General features: G+C 43.5%; 1 protein-coding gene across 1 annotated transcript in view; it reads right to left on the minus strand.

Annotated features, from left to right (window-relative positions):
* Window positions 1-21,572, minus strand: part of LOC137432197 (xanthine dehydrogenase/oxidase-like) — a 289,186-nt gene that overhangs the window by 155,102 nt on the left and 112,512 nt on the right. The window contains exon 11 of the mRNA XM_078782947.1: window positions 4,515-4,607. Within this exon, the coding sequence (XP_078639073.1) occupies window positions 4,515-4,607 (93 nt within the window). The remainder of the gene's footprint in view (window positions 1-4,514; window positions 4,608-21,572) is intronic.

Raw genomic sequence — 21,572 nt, forward strand, 5'->3', positions numbered from 1 at the left:
GCCATGGCTCCTCAGCAAAGGACTTCTGCGACTCACTGGGACTGACACAATCTGTCAATTTCCCGACCCGGATCTCAGTCAACGGAACATCTTCTCTTCTGGACTTGGTTATGACTAACTTCCCTGAAAATGTCTGCTGCTCTTCTTCTGCTCCGATCGGAACATCTGATCATGTCCTTGTTAAAGTGGACATCTCTCTGACCATCCTCAGGGAGCCTGCTCAGCGTCGACGAGTCTGGCATTTCACTCAGGCCAACTGGCACGGTCTTCAAGCAGCCATCAATCATCTGGACTGGTCTCCCATCTCTACCACCTCTGACATCAACTCATCCTGGGAATTCTTCCAAAGTAAATTGCTCTCTCTCATGCACAGATTTATCCCATCTCGTCTTCAGTTGTCATACCCTTCCTCCCGTCCATGGTACACGGAATCTTGTGGTGAGGCTGTTGCCCAGAAACAACTTGCCTTCGTCTCCTGGAAAGCAAATCCAACGGAAGGAAATCTCATTTCCTTTCACAAAGCCCGAAACAAGTGTGTGTCCACCCTCAGGAGAGCCAGGAAACAATATCTCTCCGTTCTCAAGACCGAACTCTCTTATCTGTCTCCCTCTTCCAAATCCTGGTGGCGTCTGGTCAAATCCGTTTCTGGTGTTTGTTCCCCCTCCATCCCCTCCCTTACCTCAAACGGCTACACAGCTGACTCCGCACGTGAAAAAGCTGAATGCCTCAACTCTGTGTTTGCCTCTAAATCTTGTGTCCCAAACCCATCCCTCTCTGTACCCACCATACCCAGTCGTACCCTGCTGCTCCTGGACTCCGTGTCCTTTCCTCCTGACAAGGTGGAAAAGTTTCTGTCAACCCTCGACTCTGATTCTGCAACTGGACCCGACGGCATCAGCCCACGGGTCCTAAAATCCTGCTCTGCTGCTCTATCTCACCCTCTCTCTGTTCTCTTCACCCTCTCTTTTGCTCAAGGTCAACTGCCATCTGCTTGGAAATCAGCCAACATCACCGCTTTGCACAAAAAAGGTGCAAAAACAGATCCTAGCAACTACAGACCAATCAGCCTTCTCCCAATTATCAGCAAAGTCATGGAATCCATCATTGCTTCTGATATGAAATCTTTCCTCTTCTCCAATGGCTTGATCTCTGATCATCAATTTGGTTTCAGACCAGGTCACTCGACTCTGGACATGCTGCTTCTGCTGTCTCAACAATGGATGGAGGTCCTCAATGCCAAACAGGAAATTAGAGCTGTCTCCCTCGACATATCACGTGCCTTCGACACGGTCTGGCACCCCGCTCTGCTCACCAAACTCTCCTCCTTTGGTATCCATGGAAATCTCCACGCATGGCTGGCGGACTTCCTCTCTAGTCGTCGTCAACGTGTGGCCCTGAATGGGTTTCTCTCATCTCCTCTTCCTGTTCAGGCTGGAGTTCCCCAAGGCAGTGTTCTGGGCCCCGTGCTTTTTCTGGTCTTCATCAATGATCTCTCTGACTCTCTCGAAAATCCTCTCTATCTCTTTGCTGATGACTCCACTCTCTGCCGCTCCATTCCTCTTCCCTCAGATCGGCAGTCTGCTGCCTCCTCACTCTCTGAAGACCTGGACAAAATCACAGACTGGTCAAACAAGTGGAACATGTCTTTCAATCCTGACAAATCTCACACTCTTACTATGTCTCTCCGAAAAGATCGACTGGACAACCCTCCCATCTACTTTCTCAACAATCCTCTCCAAGAAGTTCTGTCGCTCAAGATTTTGGGTCTCACTATCTGCCATGATCTTTCTTGGGAAAACCACATTTCCAAGCTGGCCTCCAAAGCCAGTCGCCGACTGGGCATCCTCCGTCGTGCGAAGTCCTTCCTCGGCACACCTGAGCTCCTCACCACATACAAGGCTTTCATCCGCAGCTCAATGGAATACTGTTCTCCCCTATGGGCCGGTGCTCCTGCCTCACACCTAGCTCGTCTTCACGCTGTTGAAACCAAAGCTTTCAGAATTATTGGAATCTCCCGCGATGAAGCTATCTCTGAGGGCCTTTCACTCACTCACCGCAGGCAGGTAGGTGGTCTTTCTGTCTTCTACCGACTCCTCTCCGGCCTTGCACCCCCAGCTCTCTCTGTGCTCTGTCCCCCAAATATTCCTACAGGTCGCACAAGATCTGCCAGCAACCCTCTGATGGTTAAACTGCCGAAATCTCGGCTCTCCGCTCACCTTCACTCTTTCATTCCTCTTTTCTCCCGCCTCTGGAACAAACTCCCTCACTCCCTTCAATCCCACTCCTCCCTCCAGGTCTTTAAAACAGCTGTTCACCACCATCTCTTATCTTCCCCCATCCAAAACCTTGATCTTTTCTACCCCCGCTAATTCACCCCAGATCCACCTTGTTTGAAATTCCAACTTCTTTCCTGGAAGTCCTGGCAGTGTCCATATGTTTTATACCTCTCCCACTGCCCCCTTCCCACGCCCCCCCCTCCCCCCAAAGCCCTCGCCCTCTCTCAGATCTCTCGATGTCTCCATATCTCTCGGTCCCTGCTCTCAAATGTTGTGTTTGTGTCCTTCCCCCTCTCTCCCCATCTTGTCTACCGCTCCCTATGTTATATGTTTTATGTGTCGGTTTGTCTTTCTGTGTGATTAATGTTCGCTCTTTCACGAGCCTCGATATTGTATACAAAAAAAAAAAAAAAAAAAAAAAAAAAAAAAAAAAAAAAAAAAAAAAAAAAAAAAAAAAAAAAAAAAAAAAAAAAAAAAAAAAAAAAAAAAAAAAAAAAAAAAAAAAAAAAAAAAAAAAAAAAAAAAAAAAAAAAAAAAAAAAAAAAAAAAAAAAAAAAAAAAAAAAAAAAAAAAAAAAAAAAAAAAAAAAAAAAAAAAAAATCTATCCTGGGAAAATCACATTTCCAACCTGGCCTCCAAAGCCAGTCACCGACTGGGCATCCTCCATCGTGCAAAGTCTTTTTCTGGGCACTTCTGAGCTCCTCACCACATACAAGGCTTTCATCCGCAGCTCAATGGAATATTGCTCTCCACTCTGGGCTGGTGCTCCTGCCTCACAACAAGCTCGGCTTCACACGGTTGAAACCAAATCATTCAGAATCATTGGAATCTCCCGCGATTAAGCTGATTCTGAGGGCCTTTGTCTCTCTCACCGCAGGCAGGTTGGTGGTCTTTCTGTCTTCTTCCGACTCCTCTCCAGCCTAGCTCCCCCTTTTCTGTATGTGCTGTGCCCCCCAAATATTCCTGCAGGACGCACAAGATCTGCCAGCAACCCTCTTCTGGTGAAACTGCCAAAATCAAGACTCTCTGCTCACCTTCACTTTCATTCCTCTTTTCTCCCACCCCTGGAACAAACTCCCACAATCTCTTCAATCCCACTCCTCCCTCCAGGTCTTTAAAACAGCTGTTCACCACCATCTCTTATCTTCCCCCATCCAAAACCTTGATCTTTTCTACCCCCGTTAAAACACCCAAAATCCACCTCTTTCAATCTCCAACTTCTGTCCTGAAATTCCTCGTAGTGTTCCTTTGCTTTATACTGTGTACCCCTTTCTCGCCCCCCCCCCCCTCACACCCCGCACACCCCCTGCCGGCCCTCTTGCTTCCACATATCTACCGACGTCCTTGTTCTCTACTGATATTGTGCTTGTGTGCTTTCCTCTCTCCCCCCCTCTTGTCTCCCGCTCCTTTTATTTATTGTATGTTATGAGTCCGTGCATGTTTTCATGCGTAATGTGTTGGCTCTTACACTCTGTATACAAAAAAGAAAACCAAGTCTCGAAGAGATGATGTACCATTGACTGAATCCGGACCGGTAAATTGACAGATTGTGTCAGTCCCAATGAGTCACATAAGTCCTTTGCTGAGATGCCATGGCTGGTGAGAGAGGTACCCACACCCAGCCAGCTGGCATGATGACGGTTTAAGTCACATTTGAGGAAGAGAAGGTTGGGATGAGTGGATATAAGTTGGTCCATGTTATCGGACAGCGAGATGTAAATGGAGTCATCACTGTTTGGTGGACGGTCCAGAACACATATGAACAAAAGGTGGGAGCGGAGGGGAAGCCGTAGCCAGAGGTATTCCTGGGGATTTGGTGGAGATAGGGCAGTGCAAGGAGAGTGAGGAAGAGAGTTTTTGATAAAGATAGCAACTCCATCACCAGGACGAGGCTCTGGTCTATCATACTGTAAATTAGATGTAAATTAGGGGATACTTATGCAGGAATACTTAGGTAAATTGGATAATTATGTATTTCATTTTCAATAAATTTGTAAAAAATTCTAAAAACATGTTTTCACTTTGTCATTATGGGATATTTTGTGTAGATCGGTGCCAACATTTTTAAATTTAATCCATTTTAAATGCAGACTGTAACAACAAAATGGAAAAAGTCAAGGGGTGTGAATACTTTCTGAAGTATATATGAGCTATAAAACTATATGTAACTGTATAGGAGTTCCATAAGATGTCAGTATGATTTACATATGTGGTTCATTAACTGGAAAGATGACCTACCAGAATCATCCCAGTGCATAACACACATTTCTTGTATGTACGAAGGCTCCAATATAACAGGGTAGAGCTTGTTTTTAAACTTTATTTCCACACCTGCACATGACCAGGAAAGATACATTGAGAGCAAATTACTGTTTGCACAAATCCAAGGATGCACTCATGTTAACATGACACACTTCATCGACAAATAATTCCTATACATTCGTAATTATCAGGCTGGGGTGTAGTCATAATCTTGGTTTAACATGATGATGGTGTGAGTCGTCGCTTTCGCCAAATCTCTTTCCTTCGTTAGGGTGCGCACTAAGCATTGTGCATTGTGCGATGGTTGTATAATCCAATGCAGGAGTGGAGGAAAACACTGCTAAATAATAAGGAAGCTCGGACAAAGCCTTGCTTTGTATCATACAGGAAATGGCTCAAGTGCACCAACTATCCCTCATACGACCAACCATGCCATCGTGGAAGGATCTGATGATGTTGATCAACTAAGTGGGAAATCTGACTGAGTGAAGAAGCTACCACAGGTCCATAAGATGCTCTCATATATCGCATTTAGCTGTCAAATATAGGAAACGACTCTCAAATATCATAAATATCGGATTCCAGCTCTCAAATATCGTAAACAGCTCTTAAATATCGTAAACAGCTCTTAAATATCGTAAACAGATCTCAAATATCGTAAATATCATAAACAGCTCTCAAATATCGTAAACAGCTCTCAGATATCGTAAATATCGTAAACATCGTAAACAGCTCTCAAATATCGTAAACAGCTCTCAAATATCGTAAACAGCTCTCAAATACCATAAATATCGTAAACAGCATTTAAATATCGTAAACAGCTCTCAAATATAGTAAATGTCGGATCCCAGCTCTCAAATATCGTAAATATTGTAAACAGCTCTCAAATATCGTAAACAGCACTCAAATATCGTCAATATCATAAACAGCTCTCAAATATCGTAAATATCGGATTCCAGCTCTCAAATATTGTAAACAGCTCTCAAATATTGTAAATATCATAAACAGCTCTCAAATATCATAAATATCGGATTCCAGCTCTCAAATATAAATATCGTAAACAGCTCTCAAATATCGTCAATATCGTAAACAGCTCTCAAGTATCGTAAATATCGGATTCCAGCTCTCAAATATCATAAATATCAAAACAGCTCTCAAATATCGTAAATATCGGATTCCAGCTCTTAAATATCGTAGACTGTTCTCAAACATCGTCAATATCGTAAACAGCTCTCAAATATCATAAATATCGGATTCCAGCTCTCAAATATCGTAAATATCGAATTCCAGCTCTCAAATCTCGTAAATATCATAAACAGCTCTCAAATATCGTAAATATAGGATTCCAGCTCTCAAATATCGTAAACAGCTCTCAAATATCGTAAACAGCTCTCAAATATCATAAATATCGTAAACAGCTCTCAAATATCATAAATATCGTAAACAGCTCTCAAATATCGTAAACAGCTCTCAAATATCGTAAATATCGTAAACAGCTCTTATATATCGTAAACAGCTCTCAAATATCATAAATGTCGGATCCCAGCTCTCAAATATCGTAAACAGCTCTCAAATATCGTCAATATCGTAAACAGCTCTCAAACATCGTAAATATCGGATTCCAGCTCTCAAATATCGTAAACAGCTCTCAAATATCGTAAACAGCTCTCAAATATAGTAAATATCGGATTCCAGCTCTCAAATATCGTAAATTTCGTAAACAGCTCTCAAATATCGTAAACAGCTCAGCTCCCAAATATTGTAAACAGCCCTCAAATATCGAAAACAGCTCTCAAATATCGTAAACAGCTCTCAAATATCGTAAATATCGGATTCCAGCTCTCAAATATCGTAAACAGCTCTCAAATATTGTAAATATCGTAAACAGCTCTCATATATCGTAAATATCGTAAACAGCTCTCAAATATCGTAAACAGCTCTCAAATATCGTAAATGTCGGATCCCAGCTCTCAAATATCGTAAACAGCTCTCAAATATCGTCAATATCATAAACATCTCTCAAATATCGTCAATATCGTAAACAGCTCTCAAATATCGTAAATATCGGATTCCAGCTCTCAAATATCGTAAACAGCTCTCAAATATCATAAACAGCTCTCAAATATCGTAAACAGGTCTCAAATATCTACCAAGTGCCATTCTCGTACTGTTTGCCATTACTCCCTCCACCTTCCTCCTCACATTCGCACCCACCCGAATCCTCCTCCACACCTCTGCCTCTGCCTTACCATCCCTGGTCACTGTCCCCACCCCCCCCCCCCCCACCCCGATACTCAAATCTATTTCCTTTTCTGATCTCCCTCTACTCTAACTTGATATTCATTTCTTTTCTCTCCTGCCTGACCCACATCACCTCCTTCTTCTCCATGCTCGTTTTCAGCCTATGTTTCTCAAATGCTTCTTGTACTCCCCCATTACTTCCTGCATCTCCCACCCACTCTCCACCACAACAGCCATATTGTCCACATATAACATCCTCCCCACACTACCCCTCATGTTCACCTACCTGCTTGCAAGCTCCATCACCATGATAAATATGAGTGGACAGAGAACACTCCCCTGCCGCAAAAACCGATGTTCACAATCTGAGGACAAAGCAAAACTCTTCCTTTCGTTCCCTTGTACATTCTTTCCACCAACTTAGCATCTGCTTCCGGCACTCCCATTCAACTCAGTGTCACCATTATTTTCTCTCTCGGGACAGTGTTACTGTTGTAGGCCTTCTCCAAGTAAACAAATCCCAATGCCATTTCACCTTGCACCTCCAACCTCTTATCCACCAGCTGTCTCAGCAGAATTATCCCAACCGTCATTTTATTACCCTTTCTGAACTCTTGCTGCTCTTCACCAATCTCCTTTTCCACACTCTTCCTTATCCTCCCATCCAGAACCCTCTCCAGCACCTACATCACATGATTAAGGAGTTTAATGCCCCTGTACTTTCCCGGATTTTGAACATCACCTTCTTCTTCTTCTTCTTCTTCTTCCATATCGGCATAAGTAACCTTGTCCACCACTCCTCCAGAATTAAACCGTCTCTCATACATACATTCAACAGCCTCTTCGTCCAACTGACTCCAACCTCTCCCGCTGTAATTATCATATATGTGCTGTACATCTCATCAATGCCTGGCACTCTTCCCTTCTTCATCCTCTTCAAAGCCACCCACACTCCCTCTTCCATGACCTCCACCAACTCCACTTTCCCATCCACATAACACGGTAGCTCCAGCTCTCCGTTGCTTCCTTCCCGCTTCAACAGCTCTTTGAAATGTCCTTCCCACACCTTCAATTTCTGCACTCCTCTCTGTAACTTGCCACCCACCATCCTTAATCACCGCCGCCATCTTCCGCCTATTCTGATTCCACACCAAATGGAGCCCGAACAGCCGATTCACTCCACGGTACCATGGGCAAAGGAAGTCCACGAGCACAAGGACCAAATGTAGCACCAGAATCACACAGGAATATGGTTAATTTTAGTTTTGTATTTTCTTTTTAGCCGCGTCGCAAGACGCTGGTCATAGAGTGCCCTCTGCTGTTGTTGTTGTTGTTGTTCTTCTTCTTGTTCTTGCAGAGAAGACAAAACCTCAAAGCTCCACCCATTCTGGGAACCATAGCTCCACCCATTGTGGGAGAGGCTTCATATAAACAAATATCCACCATTTTATTAACTCGCATAGCTTTGAGGCCTGTTTTGTAGGCCCGTGGTGTCTTCCTCTCTCACACAGTTTTATTTCAAATCAAATTCGATATATCATTTCATTTTTCACAGTCGCTAACATAGTTTTAGACTCGGTTGAAAAAAAAACGGGAAGAAAATCCGATGAAAGTTGCCCTTTATAGAACGAAATGAATTCTCAAAGGCCTGTAACTTCAAGTCCATTGAGATTTTTTTTTTTTTAATCGCGGCATGGTCAGTCATACACCGCCCGAAATAAGAGACGGGAAAATGCCGAGATATATATATTTTGTTTAAATCGCGGCATGGTCAGTCATACACCGCCCGAAATAAGAGACGGGAAAATGCCGAGATATATTAAAAATTCGTCCATTTGATGACAATCGTCACGATGAAATATTTAATTTATACGTCGTCACAATAATGTGGAGAGAGGAGCATAGCTTCGTTCACGTGTCGCCACATACGGGAAATTGCCGAGATATATATTTTTTAAATCGCGGCATGGTCAGTCATACACCGCCTGAAATAACAGACGGGAAAATGCCGAGATATATTAAAAATTCGTCCATTTGATGACAATCGTCACGATGAAATATTTAATTTATACGTCGTCACAATAATGTGGAGAGAGGAGCATAGCTTCGTTCACGTGTCGCCACACACGGGAAATTGCCGAGATTTTTTTTTTTAAATCGCGGCATGGTCAGTCATACACCGCCTGAAATAACAGACGGGAAAATGCCGAGATATATTAAAAATTCGTCGCCACACATGGGAAATTGCCGAGATATATTTTCACTTTGCACAAAAATAACATCAAGTAATCGAATCAATAGGAATGTCCTGTGCCTATAACATCGACGTTATAGGCACAGCTGCATCTAGGCATTGTGTAACATCGACGCGGCTTTTGTTTTAATTAAAACTTTTTGTACTTGTTAACTTTAGAACTTGGCATACAACCGTAGTTTTATTTCCCATTCAAGAGGTTTATAAATATCGAAATATTTAACCCAGAGTGCCCCTTTCTCATAATCGAATGATGTTATTCAAACAATCAACAAATTTATGGAGATGAAAGTTTAGTTGTAATTTATTTTGTAATTTCATTCCTATCTATACAGAATGAGTAGGGGGAAATGGGGGTTCGAAAACACACCCAATTTTACATTGAAGTGAATGGGGAAAATGCCTTGGAACTTATGGACCACCCACCCAAAAACCAACAAACATCCGTCTATTTCTCCCTTCCCTATCTAAACCATTAACAAAGATTAAATCCTCAATAGACCCCCAAGCCCTTTGTTGATTCTAAAATACACCCAATTTTACATTGAAGTGAATAGGAAGAAGTGAAAAACTATTTCTAAAACACCCCCTTAACCCTTAAAAATTCCTCCTATTTTTCCCTCTTCCCCGAACATACCTACGATTATTTATTCACAAGCCACGCCCACTTTTTCCATTGTTCCATTGATCAAACCCTAAAAAAATCCGTCTATTTCTTCCCCTTTCAAATAAACCTATTATGAAATATTAAATCCTCAATAGACCAACTATTGCAAACCACACCCACTTTTTGATTAGCCACGCCCACTATTTCCATACCCCTAAAAATCCTCCTATTTCTCCCACTTCTTCCAAGCCCTTTGTTGATTCTAAAACACTCATACCACTCCATTTTCTCTCATATTTTATTTGGACTCATATACAGAGCCAATTCATGTTTGACTATGTTTTATTTCAGAGAATAACTTGATTTTCATATTGAACTCATCAGTCATCACCATCGAGAATATTGATAAATAATATGTTTGAACACAAGTTCTTGGTTTAAATATCTTTGTTGGGCAGAGATGAAATGGTAAACCTCTCTTATTGCTCTTGTCTGAGCACCTCCTGAGCCACATATCATTTTGTTTGTCGTAAATTATTTTTCCATTTAACTTTTGATAAACATCAAAGTTTTCTCTCCATTCAAGGATGTTTATTTTCTTTACATCCTCTAAATTATTTGTATTTACATTTATCTGCTTATTTGTTTTATCTACTTTTGTTTTAGTTATTTCTTCATTAAGATTTATTTGATATTTCTCACATTCGTGATGTTTTCCATTTTTATACCAAGGCTGTGATTTTCTCCAATCTTTGGTTTGGTTATTGCTTGGTTCTATCATTTATATACCAGTAAAAAAGGCGGCGGTTGCCCGTTACCAACCCCCCCCCCCCCCCCCAATCTTCGTTTTTTATTAATTCTTATGTATTTCTTAACACTTTACCTCCTCTGTATATAATTGATGTTTATAACTTCTTATTGTATTCATTTTTCTTTACTCTTCTTTTTTAAAGGTTAAACAGTTGTAATAATGTTCAAAGTTTATTGTTTCTTTGATTACATTTTTCTTTACTCCCTTTAACTTTTCATCACTCTTTTTAATATTGTTGCGCGAATCCCTCGGTTAATACCGTAGGATCGCGGATGGCCCAAACGGACTTAAATAGAGGCGACAATCAATGTGGATTCGACTATAAAAGCATGAGAGGAAGAAGGAAGAGGAAGAAGTGGCAAGCTCGTACCTGTAGCGATCCGACGGCAGCTCCGAGCCTGGAGGAAATGAACTCAAACGAACACAGGATTTTGAATAGAAAATAAAATAATACAAGTGTTTATTTATAATTATTAGTGGGACAGGAAAACGCAGTGATAAAACTAAATGCTATGTTGGGACATCCCCACTCACTGATTTCAAATACAAGACAAAGGGAGAATGAACAAAATAAATGTCCCGCCGTGTACTTGTGGATGCGAGCTTATCTGTCTGTAGTCTGCAGTCGTCAAGGAATCGTCCGCCTTGCTCACGCCCGTGGCGTCGGTCACACGCGAGGTCCCGTCTGCTCATAGCACCGAGCCTCACTCCCAGCACCAAAAGCACCACGAAGGACCAAAAGCACCATGAGCACCACGAAGGACCAAAAGCACCACGAAGATTCAGGGAAAACGCCAACGACCACCAGGTAAGAACGCAGGGAACAAGCACCAGCGAAGCCGATCGCCGAACATGTGAAGCACAAGCACAGAACCCAGCTCAAAGAGCCTGAATGAACCCTCTCAAAATGCCCGCGAACCACCCGTTTTGTCTCCCGTGGTCTGACGTCAATTCTGGCGCGTTAACAATCCATTCTGCCCTGCTTTCTGATCTTTCTCGCCTTCTGAAGTCACTGGCGCTCTTCCTCCACCTAGCAACCTGTTTCTAAATGGTCGTTTGGCGCCCTCCGCCCTGATTGGCCGTAGGTTCGTGCCTTCCGCACCAACCAATCACATGTTCTCTGGGTGTTGTTCCAGCCTGCCTTCCACGATGCACGTTACTAGGTCAGCTGGTGATGTGGCTGGCTGCAGCCCCATGCGGCAGTGCCCCGATCTGGCTTCCTGCCTGTAATCTTCCAAAGTCATTGTGTAAGAGAGGGGAATTATTTACTATGGTGCACTAATGGGCCTACATAGGGTCTATGTGAGTGTGTTGCCATAAGGGACACTAGTTTGGCGACAGAGGGGATGACAAACGAGGGGATTTTACCCATAATCCCTGTACTAATTAGCATGCCTTGCCCCCTCGTGGTGGGGACACAGATACAACTTATACCGACATCCGGGCTAAACATAGAACTTATTACAGGTAGATTCCCTATCACGACAGTCGAATACCTACCTATGCAGATCTACCTGGCTCTAGATATTCCTCTATCCCCCGACATTACACCTTGGTGTGTGGGTCTCCACACACCAGGCTCCGTGACCTCCTGCTTCAGCGCTGCTACACAGGTCGACGTGAGTCTCCCTTACCCCAAGGCGCCCAAACAGTCCCTCCACCCACGAGCTCCAATTTCCAGATACCACCGGCTGCCAGGGGTAATTGCCGCAGAGGGGGAGCATTGCTCCTCAGAGCTTGATCTGTACCTGCAGACGCACACACACGTTCCCCACCCACAAAATCCCCAAAACACATTTCCTCCCCCGCTGCCATTCAATTCTCCAACACATATTGCAAGAGCAGATGTTACAAAAAGTTGCCATGGCCTGCCTCATGTGAAATACCCAATTCACATTTACCCAATATATTTCTAAAACACAATCATCACCACTCACTCTCAGTTTCCATTCTCCACGACCACATAAAAACACATCACCACAACACAAAAACAGACACCACCCACAAGACTCTGTGGCACACATTCCATCCCCCTCACCGGCCATGTCATCACTCGCACCCGCCCCCAATTCCAAATTACCTGTCCCAAATTCCTATAGCAAGTCCTGAAGCCTGGGACAGTAAACATCAAGGCCTTACCTCCACCTTGATGTGCAGGTAATTGCCGGTTGGTCAAGTCCAAAGTGCCAGTGATACCCATACAATCCCAAAATTTATCATTGGGCCTATCAAATTTTCACCAAATTTCACTTTTGTCCCCACTATACTGTCAGGTATGTGGATCCGCATCCAACAGTGAACCGTTCTAAACAACTACCTGTGGCTACGACAGCTCCGCACCTCTACCGTGCAAGGTTCATCGGGACAAGGTGAGCAGCCAAAACGCCAACATGGCCCATGAGTGTCCATAAGGGTGCGACCCACCATCCATCCTTCGGCCCCCCTGCAAGGAACACGGCTGCACTAGCCCCAGCTGGCCAATGTGGTGAGCACCTGCTGCCAACGACACTCACTCACACAACCTCGGCCCTGGGGGAGACGGTCGCAGTGTGTGGCATTCCAGTGCCGGATATTAACAGAGTCTGGCCAGCCTTTGATCTGCTCAACTACCGCCGTGATTGGTCGAGCCCGCGTCACGTGGTTTACAGGCGCCATTTTGCATACCACCTCAGCCGAGCAGCTTTCCCGCTGCACCCATTCCATGCCATTGCTTCGTATCGTTGCATATTTCATTTGAGTAATATTTCAATAAAATCAACCAATATGGTGTGTTGTGCCGCTTGGGGATGTTCTGTTAGACCAGGACAAGGTCGTATAATGCACAGATTTCCTCGAGACAAGGAATGAAGTTCTATTTGGGAGGTTAAAATACGCCGAGTTGGATGGAATCCATCACCTTACTCATATTTATGTTCGGTAAGTGAAATCGCTTAATATATATTGGTTTCAAATCATAAGTGACATGACACGTGTGTATTAGGTCTCTGGTGAGCTTAACATTTATTTAGTCAACCATATATATATATATTATACATATTCCCTGTAACATTCTTCGTGTACAGATGCAGTGCATAGGGTATATATATATATATAAGGGATTGTGTGTAATAACTGAAAATCAGGTATTATACATAATCCCTTATTATACATATAACCTGTAACAGTGTAACATGCACTGTTTATATATGCTTATATATCAGGAAATACTTGTTTATGACGCAATATTTGTCACTGTTTGTGTCAGTTTCCTGAGTAAAGTGTTCTTTGAAAACGTAACATTTTTTGGGGGAAAATAATACCGTTTCCAAATATTATATTGCCAAAAAAAGCAGTTAATTTGGATCGTTTCAATAGAGAGGACTCTGCACAACGTTGTGGGTGTAGGTTGATATGGAGCCCCAATTCAATGTGAACAGCCTGCACTCCCGTACGGAAGTATTTGTATTATTTATTAATGGAAGAAGTGTGTGTATGCTATAAACATAATCTGTTTTTCTTGATTGATGAAGAATAACCTCATGACCATATTAATTGTTTCTTCCAGGACCATTTTGATGAATCTCAATACGAGAAGAATGGACTTGATGGCAAGAAAAAGTTGAAAATGAACGCTGTGCCTTCCATCTTTGCGTTCACTTCTGCTGCAAAGAAGGGAAAGGCTCCTCGTAAGTCACCCCGGAAGAGAGGTGGTCCGGCTACAAAAAGTCCACGCGTGGATCACACGTACACAAAGAGCCAGCCATCCTGCAGTACTGCTGAAGGTCAAACATATACACCATAATTTATATTATCAACTATAAATTATTGTGTTACGATTGTTCTGATATTTATTTTGGCCATATGTTTCTTGAATTGTTCAGAACATGAAGAATTGGAAGATAATGTTACAAGTGAGTGTAACACGGTTGAAGAGGACAACGTTGAGAGCAGTACTGTCGAAAATTCCACCACTGATCACCGGCTAATTATTAAGACACTGAAAAGCCGCACCGCTGAACTGCAGAGAAAACTTGCTTCTGCACAACGAGCAAAACGGAAGATCTACCGTGAAAAAAATGTGTTTAGAGAAAAGCATTAAAAAAAGTGTTCAATGCAGATGAAATTAAGAAACTCTCACTGAAGACAACTCGGGGTTGTAAGTGGTCAAATGACTCAATTAAAAAAGGACTGCAGCGACGTTTCGCTTGTGGGACAACTGGCTATGAAACCCTCCTTGAACAGAAACAACCACTGCCTTCTCTGAGGTCTCTCAGAAGGAGATTAGAGGTTGTTCCCATGGAACCAGGTGTTATGGTGCGAGTCAAGTTATAACAACATTTGTGAACCCAAGCTAATGAATAAAATAATAGACATTGTATTTTCGTAGCATTATGGGAAGATTGTATGTTACGTTTCCAGATAATAGATGAAATCTAGTATACAAGCTCCATTTTATCAAATTACAATTTCATGCCAAGATAAATAAAATTTATCAGTATGCTGTATACAGCTGACAATAAATCGTGTGCCGCGACAGGCAAACAATTCGTGTGAATAAATGACGCCGCTTGCAGATTTTATTACTCCAATAACAAACAACACATCACTTTAACTTGAATTAGTTGTCCCTCATTAAATCTGCGACCAAACAGTAATAACATCGATTCCCTCGTCACAGAACTACAGGATTGCCACAGCTGACATACATCTCGCAGTGCCAGCGCGCGAAGTTAGGTGTGCAACATGGCGCCAGTATTTCAGTTGGCCAGACTCTCAATATACACGGCACTGTGGCATTCCCCTCACGTCACCTACGCCGCCCTCATCCCCCAGTCCACACAACTGCAGCCCCCAGTGCCCACCCACACTTGACCACGCCAAGGTCCAATCGACAGCCATGCTCCACCAGGAGACTCACCCAGAAGACATGGTTCACACACCTCGGACACCCATAGCACCACGTTGACCCTCAGACCCCCAACTCCATCCCCATGACTCCGCGTCTCAAATATCGGCAGAGTAGCCCCCACAGCCAGTTGAAGGCTGTGTCTTGCTAACCTGTCAATTTTTATCACAGCCTCCATCACTTTGGTCTAGCACATCTGGATCAATAATGGTGACACTGCTGTCAGTAACCACCATGACATTTCAAAATTCACCCTTAAATTTACATCCAACCCTCAGATTACCCATGCCAAATATTTCTCACAATTCACTAATTTCACCAAAGAAGGGTGCTTCTCCATACACTTGCCAGCCGAGCATGGCCCATATGCTTGGCACATTACACATTCCCGATTCAACAATCCCATGGCTCTCTTCCCAAACCGAGAGTCCACAAATCATAACGAGACATCTGTGGAAGATCATTCTCACCATCATATTCCACAGATGCCCCAATGGTTGTCCAGTAGGCTATGTCTATCCCTGTCCATTCGGTTCGGCCCGCATCCATAGACCAGCACAGTATGGCAGGTCACCACATGCTGGCTGTCCCAGAGTCTCAGGAGGAGGGTGTCAGGCCGCATGCCCGGGTGGTCACCACATCAGGCCCATGTTGGCCATCCGTGATGCCACCACCAAAGCGGGACCTACAACACCTCCCCCTAGTGGTCCTCATATACGCCATGCCAGGCACCTGAGGAACCACCTCGGACCCCCTGGAGGTTGTAACCCCCACCAGGATCCGGTGTGTGGCTCGGGGGCACCCCGATGGACAAGGGACGCCACACTCCACCAGACCCCCCATGGGGCCCAGGTCGTACCATGACATCCATGGCTAGACCCCACATCCAAATCTCGCCAGCATAGCCCCCCAGCTGGCTGGCATATCCAAATTTTGAAAGGGGCAACTTTTGCCCGAAGCCATACCTAATGACCTCTCCTGGTCCACATTCCGCAGCCCGGGGACCATCTCCCTCCAAGGCTGTTCCAAATCCAACTCCCATTTTAATTTAATTTTAAATTTACTTTTAGAAATTTTGATTTCCCATCCCAAACCACAGCTGCAGGTAACAACTCCCTCAGGTTGTTCTGCCCCTCCCTGCAGCTGTTCCAAATTCCCCACGGGGACCAAATTGTCTGAGGCTCGATCTCCCGACTCTCCAATGTCCAAATCTAGCTCAGAGCCAAAACACTCCCCCAACTGGTTATTCAATTTTGGAGCCTCCATTACCCAATCGGTGTGTACGGTGAGGGTCCCCTCGGTCACTTCAACCGCCTCCTCGGACCGATTCACCTCCTCCCCCAAACTCCTTTAGAACTGGTCAACCTTTACCTCCATGGGACTGTCCCAGGTCCCCAGCCGCTGGGTCACATCATTTACATCATCCCCATCAATATTTTGCGGCCCCCACAGGCCTTCCCCAATAAATACCTGGTCCGGCTCCATTACCCGGACCCCCCCTATTGTTACCCATTCTTGCTCTGCACCACTGCACCTGAGCAGCAAGGACTCCAATCCATCCCCCGGTTGAGGTGTTGTGACATCCACCTGGCCCCGATAACTCCCCAGGCCACCATGTGGGAAACATTCCCCAATTAAATTTTTACCTTCCCAATTTCCTTCCACACATGCAGTCTCCTCCCGTTTTAATTCGATTCCCGTTACAATTCCCTGCTCCTGAGCCCCATGCGCATCTGCATGGGCCATACTCACTTCCATTCCCAATTTGAATTCCCCCCGTTCAGATTGAATTTCTGCCACCATTGGCTTCTCCTGTGCCCCATTGGCACCATTCGTTCGTCCTTCCTTCAACTCAATCGTCCATCCATCAATTTTATTTCCCAATCGCTCACTCTGAGCATCCATTTTGTTTTCTAGGCCCTTCATGTCTGCCTTCAATTCATTCCTTTGGGAGTCCATTTTTTCATTCAACCCATCAACTTTATTTTCCAACCGCTCACTCTGAGTTCATTCATTTTGTTATTCAATCGCTTCATTTTGTCTTTCAATTCCTTACTCTGAGCCTTCATGTCATCCATTTTGCTTTTCATTCGCTCCAGAAATTGCATTAAGGCCTGGTTATCGTTCGGGACTGCCTTGATAGCGGGGATAGCTCCATCGCTATGCTCAACCCCAACTACCTCCGACCCACTTCCAAGGCTCCCCGCATCTTCCACCCTTTCTTCCATATTGCGTATCTCTTCCATCCGTGAAGAAGAGGTCGCTTCCCCACGTGGCTTTTACCTCAGAAATCGATTTAAATTTAACTGACGTGCTGTGCGCGTCCCGCTCACCGATCGACTATTCAATTTATCGCCTCTGACTAAAAAAAAAATTTGTCTCCAAATTCTCCACACTCCTTGACACCAAATTTATAATACGGTTCAAATCCCACTCCTTGACAACACTTGTCGCGCGAATCCCTCGGTTAATACCGTAGGATCGCGGATGGCCCAAATGGACTTAAATGGAGGCGACGATCAATGTGGATTCGACTATAAAAGCGTGGGTGGAAGAAGGAAGAGGAAGAAGCGGCAAGCGCGTACCTGTAGCGATCCGACAGCAGCTCCGATCGTGGAGGAAATGAACTCAAATGAACACAGGATTTTGAATAGAAAATAAAATAATACAAGGGTTTATTTAAAATTATTAGTGGGACAGGAAAACACGGTGATAAAACAAAATGCTAGGTTGGAACGTCCCCACTCACTGATTTCAAATACAAGACAAAGGGAGAATTAACAAAATAAATGTCCCCGTCGTGTACTTGTGGATGCGAGCTTATCTGTCTGTAGTCCGCAGTCGTCAAGGAATCGTCCAGGCTCCGGTGTTGGCACGAAGCAGGCCTCCGTCCACCTTGCTCATGCCCGTGGAGTCGGTCGCACGCGAGGTCCCACCTGCTTGTAGCACCGAGCCTCGCTCCCAGCACCAAAAGCACCACAAAGATTCAGGGAAGACACCAACGACCACCAGGTAAGAACGCAGGGAACAAGCACCAGCGAAGCCGATCGCCGAACACGCGAAGCACAAGCACAGAACCCAGCACGAAGAGCCTGAACGAATCCTCTCAAAATGCCCGCGAACCACATGTTTTGTCTCCCGTGGTCTGACGTCAATTCTGGCGCGTTAACAATCCATTCTGCCCTGCTTTCTGATCTTTCCCGCCTTCTGACGTCACTGGCGTTCTTCCTCCAACTAGCGAACTGTTTCTACATGGTCGTTTGTCGCCCTCCGTCCTGATTGGCCGAAGGTTCGTGCCTTCTGCACCAACCAATCACATGTTCTCTGGGCGTGGTTCCAGCCTGCCTTCCACGATGCTCGTTACTAGGTCAGCTGGTGATGTGGCTGGCTGCGGCCCCATGCGGCGGTGCCCCGATTTGGCTTCCTGCCTGTTCTCTTCCAAAGTCATTGTGTAAGGGAGGGGAATTATTTACTGTGGTGCACTAATGGGCCTATCTAGGGTCTATGTGAGTGTGTTGCCATAAGGGACACTAGGTTGGCGACAGAGGGGACGACAAACAAGGGAATTTTACCCATAATGAATGAATGATTGAATGATCGTTTTAAGGCCATTTTCCCCGCTAGAGCGGGGGTTAGGCTAGAGCGGGGGTTAGCCTTGCGGGCCCCATGATAATCATGGTTCCCTGTTTGAGGCAATGTTTTATGGCCGGATGCCCTCCTGACACCAACCCTTAGTCGCCTCTTACGATGCGCAGGGATACGGTATACCTATTCTAAACCAGGGTACACACCGGGATCATTCATCCCAGCAAGCTGGTACTCAATTTGCCGACCCCGGAAGGATGACAGGCTGAGTCAACCCCCCTGGTGTTAATTCAGTGATCGACCGGGATTCAAACCCAGGATCCTAGGATCCCAAGCCTGCACCCTAACCGCTAAGCCAACACCAGGCTAAAAAAACCATAATAATAAAATAAAAATATAATAATAATAATATAAATAATAATAATAATAAAATATAAATAATAATTAATAATAAAATAATAATATAATAATAATAATAATAAATATAATAATAATAATAATAATAAATATGGTTATTGTCCCCCGTCGCACCGCGGAGCGAAAGGGGGACTCTGGTTTTCCCGGGTGTGCGTGCGTGCGTGTGTGCATGCGTGCATGTGTAAGCAAAGGACTGCATTCGAATTTGGTGTGTGGGTGCAACCCACGTCAAAATCCAAGATGGCCGCCGCCATGTATGTCTGATGCCATGTATGTCTGAACCTTGTGAGCTGAATATCTTGGAAAAATAAGCGACGTACCAACTTATAATCTGGTGTGTGGGTGTATCTAGGCATAAGGAAGAACCTCATTGAAAATTGGGTCGCCACGTCAAAATCAAAGATGGCCGCCGCCATGTATGTCTGAACCTTGTGAGCTGAATATCTTGGAAAAATAAGCGACGTACCAACTTATAATCTGGTGTGTGGGTGTATCTAGGCATAAGGAAGAACGCTATTGAAAATTGGGTCGCCATGTCAAAATTCAAGATGGCCACCACCATATATATATGTCTGAACCTTGTGAGCAAAATATCTTGAAAAATAAGCGAAGTACCAACTTCTAATCTGGTGTGTGGGTGTATCTAGGCATAAGGAAGAATGCTATTGAAAATTGGGTTGCCACGTCAAAATCCAAGATGGCCACCACCATGTATGTCTGAACCCTGTGAGCAAAATATCATATCGTAGCATGTTTTCTGCGTCTTCCACTTTGTCAACTCACATCACATCCCCGACGGGGGACCTAGGCATAACGCTTGTTATAATAATAATAACCATAATAAAAACCAATAATCCCTGTACTAATTAGCATGCCCTGCCCCTTTGTGGCGGGGACACAGATACAACGTATACCGACATCCGGGCTAAACATATAGAACTTATTACAGGTAGATTCTCTATCACGACAGTCGAGTACCTACCTATGCAGATCTACCTGGCTCTAGATATTCCTCTATCCCCCCGACATTATATTATTATCAATATATTTATAAGCATAATCCTTTGCTCTCAATCCCACAAATTCACTCATTATCTTTCTACCCAATTAATCTTTAAACTTTCCAATAACCTTTTTATTCTTTGTAGAGAATAGTTTGTTATCTGATTTATATTTGCTTGTATCATAAATATCAACATCCTGAGACATATCCTTATAAATATCTTCCATATTGATTTTCAAAATAAAACTGTGTATCCATATCGAGTAAATTTATTCACAAAATAGATATAAAAGTAAATTTTAATATAAAAGCAGATATAAAGTACATTTATTCACATATTTCTTCTTTAAGTTGTTGCAGTAGTAGGCATACATTAATAATTTTGACAAGTCAAGAATTGATGTTCCCATATAAATAGGTTTATCCATTTCAATACTCTCTTTGATCATATGAATAGCAGAAAAGCTATCTGAAAACACCTCTACTCTTTGAAAACTTGGTCTATTAATTAGTTTAGATGCTTGTTTCCAAGATGTAGCGAGTCTTATATTTTGTCTGTTCCTAACATTTTCAGTCTTTCCAAATACAGCATTATTCATTAATTTATAAAAGTCCTTCTTAAAATCTGTTTTTGTTTCCATTCTCCTTTTTGTATTAAAATCAATAGAGGTCTTTAACCACTAACTTTGTTTAAATTCTAAAAGCCTATGAATTTTCTTCACTCTCAAACCAGCAGATAAATATTGTCTTAAATTCCTTTGATGTAAAACATATTTCCCTTTATCATAGAATGTAGTGTGGAATTAAAATCTTTATTAAACTGCTTTAGGCCCCATGACAGCTTGGCTGAGTTGTATCGGGCAAGTCGAATCTGTTCCGAATCTGTCGAATAAAATTGAGCATTCTTTTGAAATCCACCTGTTCCAAAGGCTGAATCCAGGCTCTCAGAAAAATCCCTAGATCCCTTCTATCCGGATACCTAAAATTAATCATAATATAATACCTACGTATCATATTATAATACCTATATTCTCGCTTAATATATGTGTAAGCTCGATTAAATTAATCTTATAATCTATCAAATTAAAAACATATCATCAATCTGGACAACCGTCTGGACAACCCTCCCATCTACTTTCTCAACAATCCTCTCCAAGAAGTTCTGTCACTCAAGCTTTTGGGTCTCACTATCGGCCATGATCTTTCTTGGGAAAACCACATTTCAAATCTG

The sequence above is a fragment of the Myxine glutinosa genome, chromosome 8, assembly GCF_964187855.1.
Source record: "Myxine glutinosa chromosome 8, kmMyxGlut1.1, whole genome shotgun sequence".
Lineage (NCBI taxonomy): Eukaryota > Metazoa > Chordata > Myxini > Myxiniformes > Myxinidae > Myxine > Myxine glutinosa.